The 15995-nt window shown below is 51.2% G+C and overlaps 1 protein-coding gene across 3 annotated transcripts in view; it reads left to right on the top strand.

Annotated features, from left to right (window-relative positions):
* Positions 1-15995, top strand: part of LOC120368758 (TRAF interacting protein) — a 47640-nt gene that overhangs the window by 20787 nt on the left and 10858 nt on the right. For all 3 annotated transcript variants that reach the window (XM_039481266.1, XM_039481263.1, XM_039481265.1), the window contains 5 exons: positions 434-528; positions 1228-1341; positions 8095-8182; positions 11212-11301; positions 11581-11669. In XM_039481266.1, coding sequence (XP_039337200.1) covers positions 434-528; positions 1228-1341; positions 8095-8182; positions 11212-11301; positions 11581-11669 — 476 coding nt within the window. The remainder of the gene's footprint in view (positions 1-433; positions 529-1227; positions 1342-8094; positions 8183-11211; positions 11302-11580; positions 11670-15995) is intronic.

The following is a 15995-nucleotide window of genomic DNA, read 5'->3' as shown; positions in this document are numbered from 1 at the left end:
ACAGATGGCAGTTCAGCAAAATGGGAGGGTTAGTGCAGAGGGAACAGGGAGTGTCTGAATGGGGAGAAGGCTGCGGTAACTGGAGATTCTTCCCTGTGGGGCTTCGTCACTTCTGAACACGGAAGGAGAGGATCACATATGACTCTCCACAAATAATCCTAGTGGGAGCAATGGAATCAAGCAGTTCATGGACTGAAGTATCTGATGGCCAGCACTGAGAACTTGTCATGTGTTGGGAGCTGAGTGAGTGATGCAGCTGGGTGGGAACCTATGGGCACCTTGCTTCTGGGCTGATAAGATGGTGAGAGTTTTGAGGAGCCTGACTGCTGAGCAGGTTGTGCAGGTATTTCAGTGTACACGTGCTAGCTATATGTCTCCATAGGAGTCCCTATGTGCTGTGCTAACTGCACAAATGTGCCTATCTCTGTCTCAGAAACAAATGAAGTACCTGGAGCAGCAGCAGGAAGAAACCAAAGGTGCAAAAGAGGAGGCCCGAAGGCTGAGAAATAAACTGAAAACCATGGAGAGGTTAGATACAGGGCCTCTGCTGTGTACGTATATGTGGGCTGGGGCAAGCATGCTGTTCAGTGGTCCGAGTCGCTTACTTTCTTAGGTCTGAATGCTACCAAAGCAGATCTACTTGGGTTCAGCCTCAGTTCCTGGTGCAGATGGAAATGTCACTGCTGTTGCACTGTTGAGCTGGGGTTTGGGAACCTCCTGCATCAGTGCTGGTGTGTCCTCATTGGTCCTGACCTGTCCAAACTCATCACCACCTCTTCCCACCCCTGGCACCTCCGGGCAGTTATTGCTCTCTAAACAATAACATTTGGCACTTAGCTAGAGCTTTTCATCCCTAGCACTGGGAGCTTGGCTTACAGGTGGGGTAACCAAGGCATGTAGATATTGATGTGAATTGCCCAGGGACAATGACAAGGAATAGAGCACAGGAGTTCTGACTCCCAGCCTGGTGCTCGATCCGCTACAGCACAACTGCCCCCCATTCCCCCTCCCCCCCGTTTGCTAAGCCATTGCTGCCCCACTGTTCCTCCCAAACAGCCCAGCTCACTAAGAGGCAGCTAGTGGGCAGCTGTCGCTTCCATCCCAGTGTGTCATTGTAGTGGGGGATCAACACACTAGTGGCCCAGGTAACAACACAGCACTCCAATTCCTTTCCCAGCTCCACTCTTCATGGCTATGTGGGAACCTGACAGGATGTGTCTGTTTCAGGATTGAGATGCTCCTGCAGAGCCAGCGCCCGGAAGTGGAGGAGATGATCCATGATATGGGAATAGGGCAGGCAGCAGTGGAACAGCTTGCAGTCTACTGCATCTCACTGAAAAAGTAGGTGCTGAAAACTTGGCAGTAGACTTGTTTGTTCCATCTCTTTGATATGTATATATAGAGCTCCCTCTGCAGGGTACTGGAGAAAAGTACAATGGTTTAGCTGCTGTGACTGCTTGTTTGTTACTACACTGGGCTTCGACTGACAGAATCAAGGCGACTTAGATTGGAGGCTGCCACTCGGAAATTCTTCCACTGATACTGTGGACATATGCATTGCTATAGGAACAGCTTTCAGAGCTGTTCAGTGCATCTAGGTGGTGATTATTGGATGGCAGTTGAGGGAACAAATCATTGACATACTCCTGGGGATGGTGGCACAATCCCATGTCTCATTCATGCGGCACGTAGTACCTGATAGCAGTGCTGCTATTGCTCCGATTGTTCAGCTTCCAAGTTTTTGCCATACTTCTCTGCGCTGGCTCCAGCTCCTACAAAGAGATCCTTCTGCTCACGCGTCTTCACCGCATCTTCGCCATCTCCAATCAAATGGCAATTCAGTGATCACGCTTTTATATGGTGCTGCCAGGCAGAATGATTGCACCTGCATTGTAATCGGTAATAAGCTTGCATGGCAAATATCCCTAAGTGCCTCTGAACTTCACTTCTTAACCAGTACTACATGCGCCCCTTCAGCAAGGAGGCTGCATGGCCCCCCAGATCACATCCCCTTTCCATTTTGCAGTCAGGGACTTTCGTTTTTGCCCCTTCCAGTCACTTGAGTGCAGTCTCCATCTAAGCCTGTTCTCTTACCTGCCCAGTGCTCTGCTGGTGGTTGCCATGCTACAGTTTAGTGTTGGTTTATCCAGCGTTGGCTTCTCCCCCGTGGGGACTCTTGTAAAAACAGCCTTGCACCTAAAGTTCTTCTTCGAATGATTGCTCATGTGTATGCCACAGTAGGTGCTCGCCATGTGCACCAGTGCCGGAAGTTTTTCCCCTAGCAGTACCCGTAGGGGAGCACCCCTAGCGACCCCTGGAGTGGTGTCTCTATGGTATGGTATAAGGGGAGTTACACGCTCCCCCCACCCTCAGTTCCTTCTTGCTGCCAGCGAAGGTGCATCGGAACTGCTCTGCTCTAGCTTGTCTGCAGCTTTCTCTAGAACTCTTGTTCATTCATAGTAGTAGTACCTGTAGGTGAAGTAGTTCAGATTAGTGTTAGTTTAGTGTGCCCAGATCGGGGCATGCCCCATGCCCTGGGCTTTAAGTCGTGTGACACTTGCAGGTGGCCAGTGCCAGTGAGTGACCCTCACATGGACTGTTTACGCTGTCTGGGGGAAACCCATCTCAGTGATCATGGCAAGATTTGCAGATCTTTCAAGTCTCAGACCAAGAAAGAAAGAGACATTTGGCTCCGAGACATTCTGATGGAGTCTGCGTTGACCCCAACTCCGGTGCATTGCTCCAAGTCGGCACTGGGTACTGCAGCATCAGTGCGCGGCGACCCTTCAGTGACTTCCACGAGTCAGCACTGCTCCCCGCCCGCAGGGCACGCCAAGAAGGCTAAGAAGAGGTCTTCTCTGCTGAGGCACTGGAGCAGGACCGGGGGAGAGAGTAGACTCATGTTGGGCAGTTCTCGGTCCCTGTTGGCCTCCTGGCCTCCGACTCCACCACTGTTGGCTCCCCGGTCCAGAGGCAAACCACCGCTTGGATCGCCGCAGTCACCTCCTGGTCGGTACCATTTGCGGTCGAGGGAATGTTCCCGATGCCGTTCGCTGCTCAGCAACCATCCCGTGCGTAGTCCACGCCGGTCACTGTCGACCCCCACCAGGTTGTCTGGCTGGGTTCCGACTGACAGGGGTTCCAGGCACCACTCCACCTCGAGGGACCGTAGACCTTGCGAAAGGAGCAGGCCCTGTCGAGACCGAGACAGATGGCAATGGAGGTCCTCATCTCCCAGAGGCTACCATAGCGATACGAATGTCGACACAGTTTCCGTTCTTCATCTCGCTCCAGGACACCACCACAGCACCACTCCTGCAGTCCTGAGTGTTGATCACTGGTGCCTCACTAGCGCAGATCCGCCTGTCGGAGCAGATCGTGGAGCAGCAGCTACCAGTGGTACCATTCCTCCACGTCAGGATCACGGTCTCATGGTCGGCACCATTCCCGACACCACCGCTTCTTCCAGTCCAGGGACAGCGGCAGGTAGTCATCAGTCGATGGAACAGGCTAGTCAGGCTGAACAGCCTGCTCCGCCGGTGCCACAGCAAGTGCAGTGGCACCGGGCTCCTTGGCCAGCAACATAGTACCAATGTAGGGGCTTGCTCAGTAGCTGGACCTCAGAATGACCTTTCCCGGCCTCCCAGAAAGGAGTCGGTGGGACATGCATCTTTGGTTCCGTGCCCGGAGGGCAACCAAATTGTGGGACCTCCGGCACCGGTGGGTATGCGGAGTACTGCGCCTGCATCCTCATCCTCCCCTGATGAGACGATTACGGCCCCTTCTCCCTCTGTTCCGCAGGAGGACTCTAAGGCCCACCAGGAACTATTGAAAAGGGTAGCATCAAGCCTCAACCTCAGGCTGAAGAGGTGGAGGAACCCTCGGACTTCCTCTTCAACATCCGATCAGCCATGGTACCGGGCAGGGTGGCCCTTCCTTTCCACAAAGGGGTGGCAAAACTTTCAAATGCCTTGTGGCAAACTCCAGCTTTCTTGCACCCCATCTCTAAGCGGGCAGAACGGAAATACTTTGTGCCCCCCAAGGGGCATGAATACCTGTACACCCACCCTGCCCCCAACTCCCTGATGGTCGAATCAGTCAACCACAGGGAGAGGCAGCTCCAGCCAGCCCCTACTCTGAAAAATAAAGACTCAAGGAGGCTGGACTTATTTGAGAAAGGTTAAGGGTGGTGAACCTTCAGGCTCTCCTGAGTCGGTATGAGTTTAATTTGTGGGGCTCTCTGCCCAAATTTGAGGACTCCCTCCAGGAGCGTGACAGGAAGGAGTTCAAAGCTCTGATGGAGGAGGGTACAGCGGCTGCCAGGGTAACCCTGCAGGCAGCATCAGATGATGTGGATACAGCTGCAAGGTCCGTGGCCTCCACGGTGTCCATGAGAAGGGCATCGTGGCTCCTGCTGCCTGGACTGTCCAGTGAGATGCAGAACTCCTTGCAGGACCTCCCATTTGATGGCAAGGCCTGTTTGTGGAACAGATGGACGTGAAGTTGCACGGCCTGAAAGATTCCCGCACTACGTTCAAGACACTTGGCCTCTATGTTCCGGCTAGGCCCAAGTTTAATCCTCAGCAGGCTCCCACCCAGGCCACCCACTCTAAATACGAGGTCCCTTATAAAAAGTCACGGAACTATAAGAAATGGCCACAGAGGCAGTCCCGGTCTGCCCCTCTCCCCCTCTGCCTGGGTCCTCCAAGGGTAAACAGGCAGGGAAACATCAGTTTTGATGGGACACCTGGGGGTGACCTACCAGTTCACACCAGGGATCCACCCACAATAAAGCTTCCCTTCTCCAACCGCTTGTGTGCTTTTTCTCCCGGAGTGGTTGCGGCTGACTTTGGACTGTTGGGTGCTCAACACCGTCTCCCACAGCTACACCCTCCAGTTTACCTCTGCCCCACCCAACCACCCTCTGCTCCCGTCCCTTGTCTCACGAGGCCCTGCTAGAGCAGTAGGTGGGGCGGCTCCTTGGCTTAGGAGCGGTGGAGGTGTTGCCAGTGGAGTTCAAACGCAAGGGGTACTACTCCCACTATTTCCTTATCCTGATGGCCAAAGGGAGGCTCAGGCCCATCCTGGACCTCCGAGGCCTGAACCAGTACATGATAAAGCTCAAGTTTCACATGGTCTCTCTGGCCTCCATCATCCCCTCCCTGGATCCCAGGGACTGGTATGCTGCCCTTGATCTGCAGGACACGTACTTCCATATTCATATATTCAAGGGGCACAGGCGCTTCCTCTGTTTCACGGTTGGGCAGGAGCACTACCAATTTACGGTCCTCCTGTTTGGCCTGTCCACTGCTCCCAGGGTATTCAGAAAGTGCATGTCTGTTGTGGCGGCCTACCTCAGACATTGTGGGGGTCCAGATCTTCCCCTATTTGGATGACTTGCTGGTCAAGAGCATCTCCCGGTCGCAGGTGCGGGATCACGTGGCGCTCCTGTTCACACGTGTGCCACCCGGGGACTATTGGTGAATGACACCCATGTCCACGTTAGTCCTGGTACAGCGCATAGAGTTTATCGGGGCAGTCCTGAACGTGACGTTGTCCAGTGCCTCCCTCCCACCAGACAGATTTGAGACCCTGAAAGGACTCATCAACACGGTCACAAAGTTTCCCATGACGACAGCCAGAGCGTGTTTCCAGCTCCTTGGTCACATGTCGGCATGCACATATGTGGTTTGCAATGCCAGATTCAGGATGAGGCCCCTCCTGCTCTGGTTGGTCCCAGGCCAGAGACAGGATGGACAAGGTCCTCACTGTGCCTGAGCCGATGATCGCCTCCCTACAATGGTGGTCCTCCCCAGGGAATGTGCTCACCAGGGTCCCATTCAGGGGCAGGCCAACGACGGTGGAGCTAGTGTCGGGCTCCCCACCCCAGGTCTGATGCGTCAATGTGCGAGACGATCAGACCCAAGGTCTGTGGTCTGTGGAAGACCTTGTCCTGCATATAAACGTCAAGGCGGTCCAGCTGACGTGCGTGGCCTTCCGCTCGCACCTGAAGGGCAGAGTGGTCAGGGTTCTTGCGGACAACATGGCCTCAATGTTTTACATCAAAAGGGAAGACAGGGCCCGCTCCTCTGCCAGGAAGCCCTCAAGCTGTGCGACTTCTGTATAGCCCACAATGTTTGCCTACAGGCCTACCACCTACTGGACACCTGGAACTCATGGGCAGATCGCCTGAGCCGAGACTTCTCCTCTCAGCACAAGTGGTCTCTACACCCAGAGGTGGTGCACAGACTTTTCCAAGAGTGGAGATCTCCTCAGGCGAACCTGTTTGCGACCTGGCAGAACCACCGGTGTCCCCAGTTCTGCTCCAAGCGGGGGCTCTGTTGCCTTCCTACTATCCTGGTCAGGCCAGCTTCTCTATGCCTTTCCCCCCCGATCCCAATGATCGGCCTGGTCCTGGAAAAATTAAAGACACGCAGGGCCCGGGTCCTCCTGATTGCCATTGCATGGCCCATGCAACATTGGTATGGAACCCTCATGAGCCTGGCGGTCACCCTGCCGTTGCTGACCTGCCCGGACCTGCTCTCCCAGGACCTGCTCTCTTCCACCCCAACCTAGCGGCACTCCACCTCATGGCGTGGCTGCTCAATGGTTAGGCCAGGGGAAAAGGATGTGCTCAGAAGGGGTTCAGGCATCCTCTTGGAAAGCAGGCAACCCTCCATGGGTCAGGCCTACTTGGCAAAGCGGTCTTGGTTTTCCCGATGGGCATCTGAGTGAGACGTTTCCCCTGTGACTGCCCCGATCCAGCTCATTTTAGACTACCTCCTTCACCTTAGAGCCAAGAGCCTGGCACCCTCGTCTGTCAAGGTGCACTTGGTGACCATATCAGCCTTCCACTTGCCGGTGCAGGGGCACACGGTATTCTCCCATGCTATGAATGGCCGATTCCTTAAGGGATTGGATCGTCTCCTCCCGTACATTAGTCCCCGCTTTTAGCCATTAGCTACGTGCTTCTGATCGCACCTCTCATGGAAGGTAGCCTTCCTGGTGGCGATCACTTCTGCTAGACAGGTCTCAGAACTCAGGGCCCTGATCTCCGGGCCCCCGTACACGGTGTTCCATAAGGATAAGGTCCAGCTCCACCCACATCCTTAATTACTCCTGAAGGTGGTCTCCGTCTACCACATGGGTCAGGACATTTTCCTGCCGGTCCTCTGCCCCAAGCCCTATGCGTCCAATGAGAAACGCCGCCTCCACACACTTCACGTGAGACAGGCTCTGGCCTTTTACCTGGAATGGACTAAGCCTTTCAGGAAGTCTTTGCAGCTGTTCATCGCCTTGGCTGAATGCATGAAGGGTCGACCGATCTCCACTCAGAGGCTCTCCAACTGGATCACCTTGTGCATCCGTACCTGTTATGACCTTACGGGAATCCCTCTGCCGTCAATTGTGAGGTCACTCAACTAGGGTGCAAGCTTCGTCGGCTGCCTTTTTAGCCCATGTCCCCATTCAGGACATTTGCAGGGCTGCCACATGGTCTTCAGTTCACACGTTCGGCTCGCATTATGCGATCGTCTCCCAAATCAGGGAAGACGCTGGGTTCAGCAGGGCTGTGCTCCATCCCGAGAGTTTGTGAAACTCCTACCCACCTCCAACAGATATAGCTTGGAATCACCTATTGTGGAATACCCATGAACAATCACTCACAGAAGAAAAGACAGTTACCTTTTCCATAACTGGTGTTCTTTGAGATGTGTTGCTCATGTCTATTCCACATCCCACCCTTCTTCCCCTCTGTCGGAGTTGTCTGGCAAGAAAGAACTGAGGGTGGGGGGAGCGCGCAGCGCCCCTTATACCACGCCATAGAGGCGCCACTCAAGGGGATGCTAGGGGCACTCCCCTACAGGTACTGCTAGGGGAAAATTTTTTTTGGCAACGGTGCATGTGACGAGCGCGCACACCTATTGTGGAATAGACATGAGCAACACATCTCGAACACCAGTTACGGAAAAGGTAACTCTTTTCTGCAGCCGTGGAGCTGTGAATCAGGTATCTGCAGGCAGTATGTGATCACTGACTCCAGTTAAGAACTCTATCTCAAAAGCCCAGAGTGACTGTAGTTTGGGCTCTTTCCAGGGAATATGAAAATCTGAAAGAGGCTCGGAAGGCATCTAGTGAGATGACTGAGAAGCTGAAAAAGGAGCTGTTTTCTGCTAATAATAAGGTAAGGAAAGTGCAGGGAGTTGCACATCAAAGGTGTCTGGGTGATCTCTGTTCTGTTCGTGTCCAACTATAGCCTCTGCCCTTCGCTCACAGTAAGCGCTGCTCCTGCCAGCCAGCTGTATCAGTTACTCTAGCCACTGCTTGGTAAACTGAAAAATTCAGCTGGTGCTTCCTTGTGCTTGGAGCATGTGTTTGAAGAGCCCCACAGATAGACCAATCTGTTATCCTAAGGTGTTAAGGAACCAGGTAAATCTCTCTCTTCTTTACAAGTCCAGAGCTTGTAACAGAACAAATACTATAACTAACCCCGATGGAATGTTCTACCCTCTTGTGTATAGGGCATTTGTGTCCTGCAGCAAGCTACCATCCCTGCCCTATATAGCTCACTGTCTGAAATAGGTGCTGTTGCAAGGTATGCTTGGGGGCTCAAGTGACATTGGTAATGTTAATTTGCTGTTGGGTATCCAAGCAGTCGTGGCCTTTCCAGCCCTGGTGATCTGGCAGGTCCTGTCCTGGCCAGTGGCAGCTCTTGATAATTTGGTTGAGGTCTGTAGCTGCTGATCCAGACTAGAGGTGGGAGTGCATTGCCAAATAGGAATCCCTCGGCCCTCCAATGTCAGCAGAGCAGATGTATTGTATTGTAATTTTGAGTGGCAGGGATTGAATGCAAGCTGCCCTTGCCTAGGAGTAGCCAGGGATTTAGTCACTGTACTACTGAAGTCCCATAATGTCATAGTCCAAGGTCCTAAAACAGAATTGCTTTCCTGAATTAGTGAAGTTGCAGTGACTGGCATGTTTGTGTTGTACTAATGCTGATGCAGCAAAGCTGCTGTCCCTGTGGGAGTGGTGAGGCCCCATCATCAATGTCCTCCAACGTGGCAGTCCTGATTCCCTTTGATCTGATGTCTCAAATCCTGTAGAAATTCAAATGATTGAACTAAAGTGCAGCTGCTGCCACCCATGTGTTAAACCATGGAAAAGCTGTCACCATGAGGCCTGAAAGCTCAGGAAATCACCTGTGAAACTTCTCTGCTGGAGGCTGGGCCATGGGATTCCCTCTGCAGGCAGCTTGAGGGAATGAACAGGCATGGCTTGCTTACACAGGAGTATGCCAGCGATCTAGGCTAGGGGTTTTCAAACTTTTTTTTTCTTGTGACCCAGTTGAAGAAAAGTGTTGATGCCCGTGACCAAACATAATTATATCTTTTAATTAGAGTTTTCATAAAATCATAATATTGCAATACCTTCCACTTTACATAACTAACACTAGTCTTAGTAAGCCTATTGTAAGGAGTGTGGGAGGTGGCCCAGGGTGGGGCAGAGGGTGGGATGTGGGGGTGAGGGCTCTAGGGTGGAGCTGGGGATGAGGGGCTCAAGGTGCAGGAGGGGGCTCAGGGCTGGGGCAGAGGGTTGGGATGGGGGGGTGAGGGCTCTGGGGTGAGGGATGTGTAGCCTGATTTGGGGTGAGTTAGCGTAATCCACTTAATTCAATTTTATTTGATTAATTTTAATTAATTAGTAATATTAATAATTATTGGATATTAATTAGTATGGGTTTGGCTCACCAATGTGTTTTGATCAGAAGATAAAGTTCGTCCTGAATCAGGCTTCACAGAGTTTATAAAAGGAACTTCGGGGTATGTGACAGGAGCTTACACTGAGACAGATATAGTCATAAAGACCTTTTATTAAAATCAATGAAACAATAAGTAAATGTTAAAACAGTTCAAGATTACAAAGTTACAAAATATCACAGTTCTTTAAGAGATATATTTATGATAATACACTGTTATAAGCTCACTCTGTGTAGTGCAGCAGCACTTTGGGTGTTTTCCACACCTCTGATAGAGGAAGCTATTTTAAGATTGTTTGCGTTTTGGTTTTAACCCTACATATACTAGGTGCTTTAGAGGATGAAGCAGAAGGGAAATTAGATTCCTTTTTACTTACAGTTTTGAAAAGAAATAATACTACAGCCTATTAATAGTTAATAGCCTTCGTAGATGGGTGGCATTGATACGTAGATGGGGGTGGAGGCGATGAAAAGTAGACAGGAACAGATAGATGGGTGTATCGCCTCCCTAATGGTGATTTGTTTCAACTTTTATAGAGCATTATTCGGAAATCCTTCCTCCTATGCCCAAATTTCATCTTTCCCCCACAGAAATGTTAGGGTACACCTGCCTCATAGGCTAACGTGTGTGCGTATGAATGACAGTTATGTACGCATTTGTGGTGTACTTGTTAGATTTGTGGGCAAAAATCCCTTTTTCCACCCTTTACTGTTATTGGTTCAGTTAAAGGTCTCCAGACATCTGCGTAGGTATTTTGTCTTATTACTTTTCTGAGTAAGGGTCCCAAAGGTTGCCTTAGCGTCATACAGGATGTCTGACCTGTAGGTATCTTGCATTTCAGCTACTGCAAATCTATAAATCTATAAGCCTATTACATACTTAAATTTATCAAAAAGACATTTTATACAGACCAACAGATTAATCCTCAGGGCTACAGATGAGGAGTTTGGGGTGCAGGGCAGTTAGCTCCAGGGGAGGGGCCTGCCCTTCCCCCTGCCACTCTCCTCCCCCCCCCCCCCCTGGCTGACAGCTCCGGGGGAAGGGGCCCCTCTCTCCTGGCCTGGCACAGAGCTCCAGGGCCGGGGGAGAGGCACGCAGCAGCCCTGCAAGCCCGAACTTGCTCCCCTCCTCAGTTCTCATCCACACCCTTCCTTTCTCCTCTCCAGGTCCCTGCTGCGGGGCCCTTTAGAGCTGCTGCATAGCAACAATTGTTATAATTTAAATCAGCAGTGCCTGACATTCCGCAACCCAGTACTAGTTCGCAGCCCGTACTTTGAAGAACACTGATCTAGGCGATCTAGAGTGGCTGCCCTGTGTCTCCACTATAGGGAGTTCAATTCTCAAACAGTAGGGCCTGAAAGTTGACTGGGAAAGATAGCTTGTGCTTGCTGTATACCTGATACGTGCTTGGGATCTTTTCCTATCATTGCACTGTTGAACTGTTCTTACTCTGCAGCTGCAGAAAACATTCTTGGAGTTGGAGAAGATGAAAGAGGAGTTAAAAAGCACCCAGAAGGATCTGAGTAACGCAGACAAGGAGATTATGGTGAGATCCTCCACTCCTTAGCCTACAGTAGCTGGTAGCAGTCCATGGCCTACAGCTGCAGAGCCAGGACTTGTGCCAGCTCTAGCTGGACACCTAGCTCACTGTCCGTCCCTGTTATGTTGCCTCTCTCCTGATCCTGTTTGAGACTCTGTCTGTCCCCTGTGTTGCAGCCTGTGTGCTTTCCTGAGTATTATGGGCAGGAGGATGCAAACTCTCTCTGGCACAAGCTTCCCATTTCCTCATCTGTGCTCTGTTATTGGTTTTTTGTTTTTTCTTCAGAGTTTGAAGAAGAAGATTGGAATCCTGCAGGAGACCCTGAAGGTGCCGTCTGTAACCAGCGAGACGCTTAGCCGACTGGTCTTCGAAAGGTTAGATGGATGCATTCCCTGGGAATCAGTGTAGTGCATATAGAGGCATACTGGGTGCTCTACAGACATGGATAGGGATGAGATCTTGGCTCCAAAGAGCCTTCTGCCTAAATCGGAACAGAAAGCTGGGGTGTGGGATGCAGCAGAAAGCAGTAGCTGAGGGTGAAGTGGGGCAGGCATTGAGGTAGCTTAACCTTTGTTCCCTTCAGGTGGCTCTGCACATTCATATTCCGTACTGCACTGCCTGTGATGCCTGACCTTGGAATCTTCTTCTAGCAGGGTCATCTAGAGCTCTCCTGCATCTCGCCCATCCTCTATGTCACTGATGTGCTGAAGGCAAGACTGGATGGGGTGGAGCTCCCTCACCACCTCACTTCCTTCCAACTCTTGGCCTGCATGGATGTGAACCTTGCCTGGCTCTTTGGAGCCTGAGTCGTTCTCTTTTAGAGAGCTAGTGTTAGCTTTGTACTATAGTGAGTGTGTTTCACAGATCTGGTGGACTCGAAGCAGAGGAGGTTGGGATTTAGGAGGTGCATTTCCTGCCCAGCTGGCTTCTCAGCATCTGACAATCACGTGTGGTCCCTCGGAGAAGAGTGCTCGCCTTCTGGGTGTTCGACTTGTCAGACCTTCGCTCTCAGAGCCCTCAAGGACAGGGAGACTTGTTTGTACTCCTCCTTGTCAAGGAAGCTCTCAATGCTAGACCCTTTGTATCCCATCACTCCTCAGATCCAGAGTCGAAGAAACCGATTTTGGCTCTCGCTTTCAGTGGCTCCCAGTGATCGAAGGTTTCCAAGAGGCCACAGACTGTTGGGGCCAGATTGGGTTCCTGCAGCTCCCTCAGTCAAGCCTCCGAGGCTATGCATGTCCATACTGAAGACCACACGGTCAGATCTGACTGCCCCAGTTCTGGAAGAGAGTTCAAAACACAGTTCGGCCACCCTCACAGGTCCCGTACCTACTGCCTCGTAGATACCCAACCCCCATGGCACTCCTGCTGCAAGACCAGGGTCAGTTCTGAATTCCACTTCCAAATCCAGGAAGATGGATTCGATTGGTGTGTCAGAATCAGGGCCATTGATGCTTTCATTTCCGTCTGTCCCATTACCGAAGGAAAAGAGGCATAGGGACAAAATGGCCGCTGCATCAAACTTTCAGATCCATCTGATTCTCCCAAAACTACTACAGTTCCAAAGCTGTGGCTTCAGTCTTGTGATAGGAAGAAGAGATCAGAGGGCGCTGCTGGTTCTTCCTGTGAACACCTTGTGCTTCCTCCTCCTAGGAGCCTTATAGGGTCACCACAAAGAACTGGATCTCCATTCTCTGCTCCAGATCAGCAGTTATCCCTGGTACATTCTATGTCTGATACATAGACCTGATACAGACCTGGATCTTTACCAGGAGGAAAATAGAGGAAGAATGCAGAGACCTGTGGCTTAATTCATACCACCCTATAGTCCGCCTCCTGCAGGCATCTTCCTGAACCCTAGTTGCTGGGGGAACTTGTTGTCCTGGGGCCCATCGCCTTATGGGGGGCTACCTTGGGAATTTTGCTGCTATTATCTGTGTAGGCAGAGAGGTAACTTTTCTTCTGCAAAGGATCTGAGAGTCCAGAGATCCTCAGACTGACACTACAGATGGTGAGACTGGAAATGCTGTCTGAGGAGGAAGATGAAGAGGTAGCTCCCTTCTTTGAGTAGTAGCATTTGGAAACAGATTATGAACCTGATTTTTTCACCAGATGAATGTGGAGGTGGCTTCAGCCTCCTCTCCTGAGGATGCTACACAGTTCCACAATTTAATAGATTGTATGGTATCCACTGTAAATCTTCCTGCAGTGGCTGTGGAAGAGACTTCTCACCTGGTGTTTGATATCCTTGAATGCTACTTCAAGGAGTAGAATATCCCTACCTATCTTAGATGGTCTGCTACAGCCGGATAAATCCATGTGGACCTTGTCTGCTGCTTGTCAGCATGTTTCTGAGAAAGCTGACAAGTTGTATCAGATACCCTCTGAGGGGAGCTCCTACTTCCATACCCATCCTATCCCTAAGGGCAGGGCTAAGTCAACCTAAGTTACGCGACTCCAGCTACATGAATAGCTGGAGTCGACGTACCTTAGGTCGACTCATTGCAGTGGGTTGACAGGAGAGCGATTGGCAGTTGATTTACTGGGTCTAGTGAAGACCCGCTAAATCAACTGCGTGTCAATCACAGTAAGTGGAGACAAGCCCTAAATTCACTAGTGGTGACTGCTGCCGGTCGCATGGCAAGATCTGGACAGCCACACTCCACTGCAGCCAACAAGGAAGGAGAAAGGATTGAGTCATTGGGGAGAAAAGTTCTGTCCATCGTCCCTCAGTATTAGGGTGGCAAATTATCAGGCAGTCATGGCCCACTTACAGGAGAAGATGACACTGTTTTTACAAGTCTTACCTGATGACAGAATAAGGTTAGCAAATGCCATTTTAATGGAGGGCCAAGATGTAGCTACGCACTCCCTCTGGGCCTCCTTTGACTCTTCAAATTTTGCTCCCAGAGTACTGGCTGCTTTTGGGGCCATTAGGAGGCATGCATGGCTTCGTTTATCCTCTCTAGCTCTGGACACGAGGAGTAAGTGGGAGGATCTCCCCTTCAGAGAGGAGGGTCTTTTCAGAGAAAAGACAGGTGAACTGCTGGAAATCTAAAGGATGCGAGATTGACAGCCATTTTCTGGGTTTGATTCCCTTCTGGGCCTTTTTTTCCAGTATGGGACATCTTAAAAGAAGAACAGGCTGACCTAGAGGCGGATTGAGCACACAGGCTTCTTTATTGCAGTTCTTGTTCCCCTTATTTTTCATTGAATCAGAGATGTCAACCATGGCAACAGCCAGCAGCCTTCCAGAGTCAGCCTAGAAAGAGGCCTTTCAAACCAAGGTCTAGCTCTAACCAACCTGCTTCCTCATCCATGTCTTCAGCTCAGAACAAGTCTGAGTTTTGACAAGATGATTGAGAGTCAAGAACCAATCTACCCCCTTTTTTGGAGGCAGGCTACCCTACTTTCTCAATGCATGGAGGCAAATAACATCAGACCAATGGGTGCTAGAGAAAACAGAAAAGGCCTATGCCATATAATTCGAAAAATTGCCTCCCCACACCCCTTACCCCTACATTTCCCTCTCATTAGAGGGGACCCTTAAGACTATTCTTCTTGCAGAAGTAGAAAAGTTGCATCTGATAGGATCAGTCAAGGAGATCCCTGTATGTGTGAGGGGTCAGGGCTCTTATTCCTGTTACTTTCTGGTACAAAAAAGTATTGAGGGTTGGGGGGTCATCCAGTACTACCCTGAAGGGATCTGAACAAGTACTTTTTTGGAAGCTTCAGTTCTGTATATTGACTTCAGCTTCCATAATCCCTTCTCTGTAGGTCATGGATCGGTTCACAGCTCTTGACTTAAAAGATGCATGTTTTCATATATTGACTCATAATAGTAATCACAAATACTTTTGTTTTGTGGTAGCCAGACACCACTTCCAGTATAGGGTCATAGTCTATAATTCTATCAGGGTTGAAAAGGACCTCAGGAGGTCATCTAGTGCAACCCCCTGCTCAAAGAAGGACCAATCCCCAACTAAATCATCCCAGCCAGACCTGGGGTGGGGAGCCCATGTGGAGGACATTCAGACCCAAGGTCTGTGGTCCACGCAGGATCTTGCCCTGCATATAAACGTCAAGGAGCTCAGGGCAGTCTGGCTGGTGTGCGTGGCCTTCCATTTGCATCTGGAGGTCAGGGTTCTCACGGACAACACGGCCTTGACATTTCACGTCAACAGGCAAGGCGGGGCCGCTCCTCTGCCAGGAAGCCCTCAGGCTGTGGGGCTTCTGTATAGCCCATGACATTTGCCTACAGGCCTACCATGTACTGGGCACCCAGAACTCACGGATGGATCGCCTGAGCCAAGACTTCTCCTATCAGCACGAGTGGTCTCTACACCCAGAGGTGGTGCTCAGACTTTTCCAAGAGTGGGGAACTCCCCAGGTGGACCTGTTCATGACCTGGCAGAAATGCCGGTGTCCCCAGTTCTGCTCTGCAGGAGGAGGGGCATGGGTGCTATCTCCGATGCCTTCCTTCTATCCTGGTCAGGCCAGCTTCTCTGTGCCTTCCCCCCGATCCCACTGATCAGTGAAGTCCTGGAAAAGATAAAGACGGACAGGGCCCGGATCCTTCTGATTGCCCCGGCGTGGCCCAGGCAACATTGGTACGGGACCCTCACGAGCCTGGCGATCACCCCACCGTGGCCATTGCCATCCCGCCTGGACCTGCTCTCCCAGGACCAGGGCCGCCTCCT

Source organism: Mauremys reevesii, linkage group 7, assembly GCF_016161935.1.
Source record: "Mauremys reevesii isolate NIE-2019 linkage group 7, ASM1616193v1, whole genome shotgun sequence".
Taxonomy (NCBI): domain Eukaryota; kingdom Metazoa; phylum Chordata; order Testudines; family Geoemydidae; genus Mauremys; species Mauremys reevesii.
The sequence above is the reverse complement of the archived record's forward strand: the minus strand, read 5'-3'. Positions and strand labels throughout refer to the sequence as shown.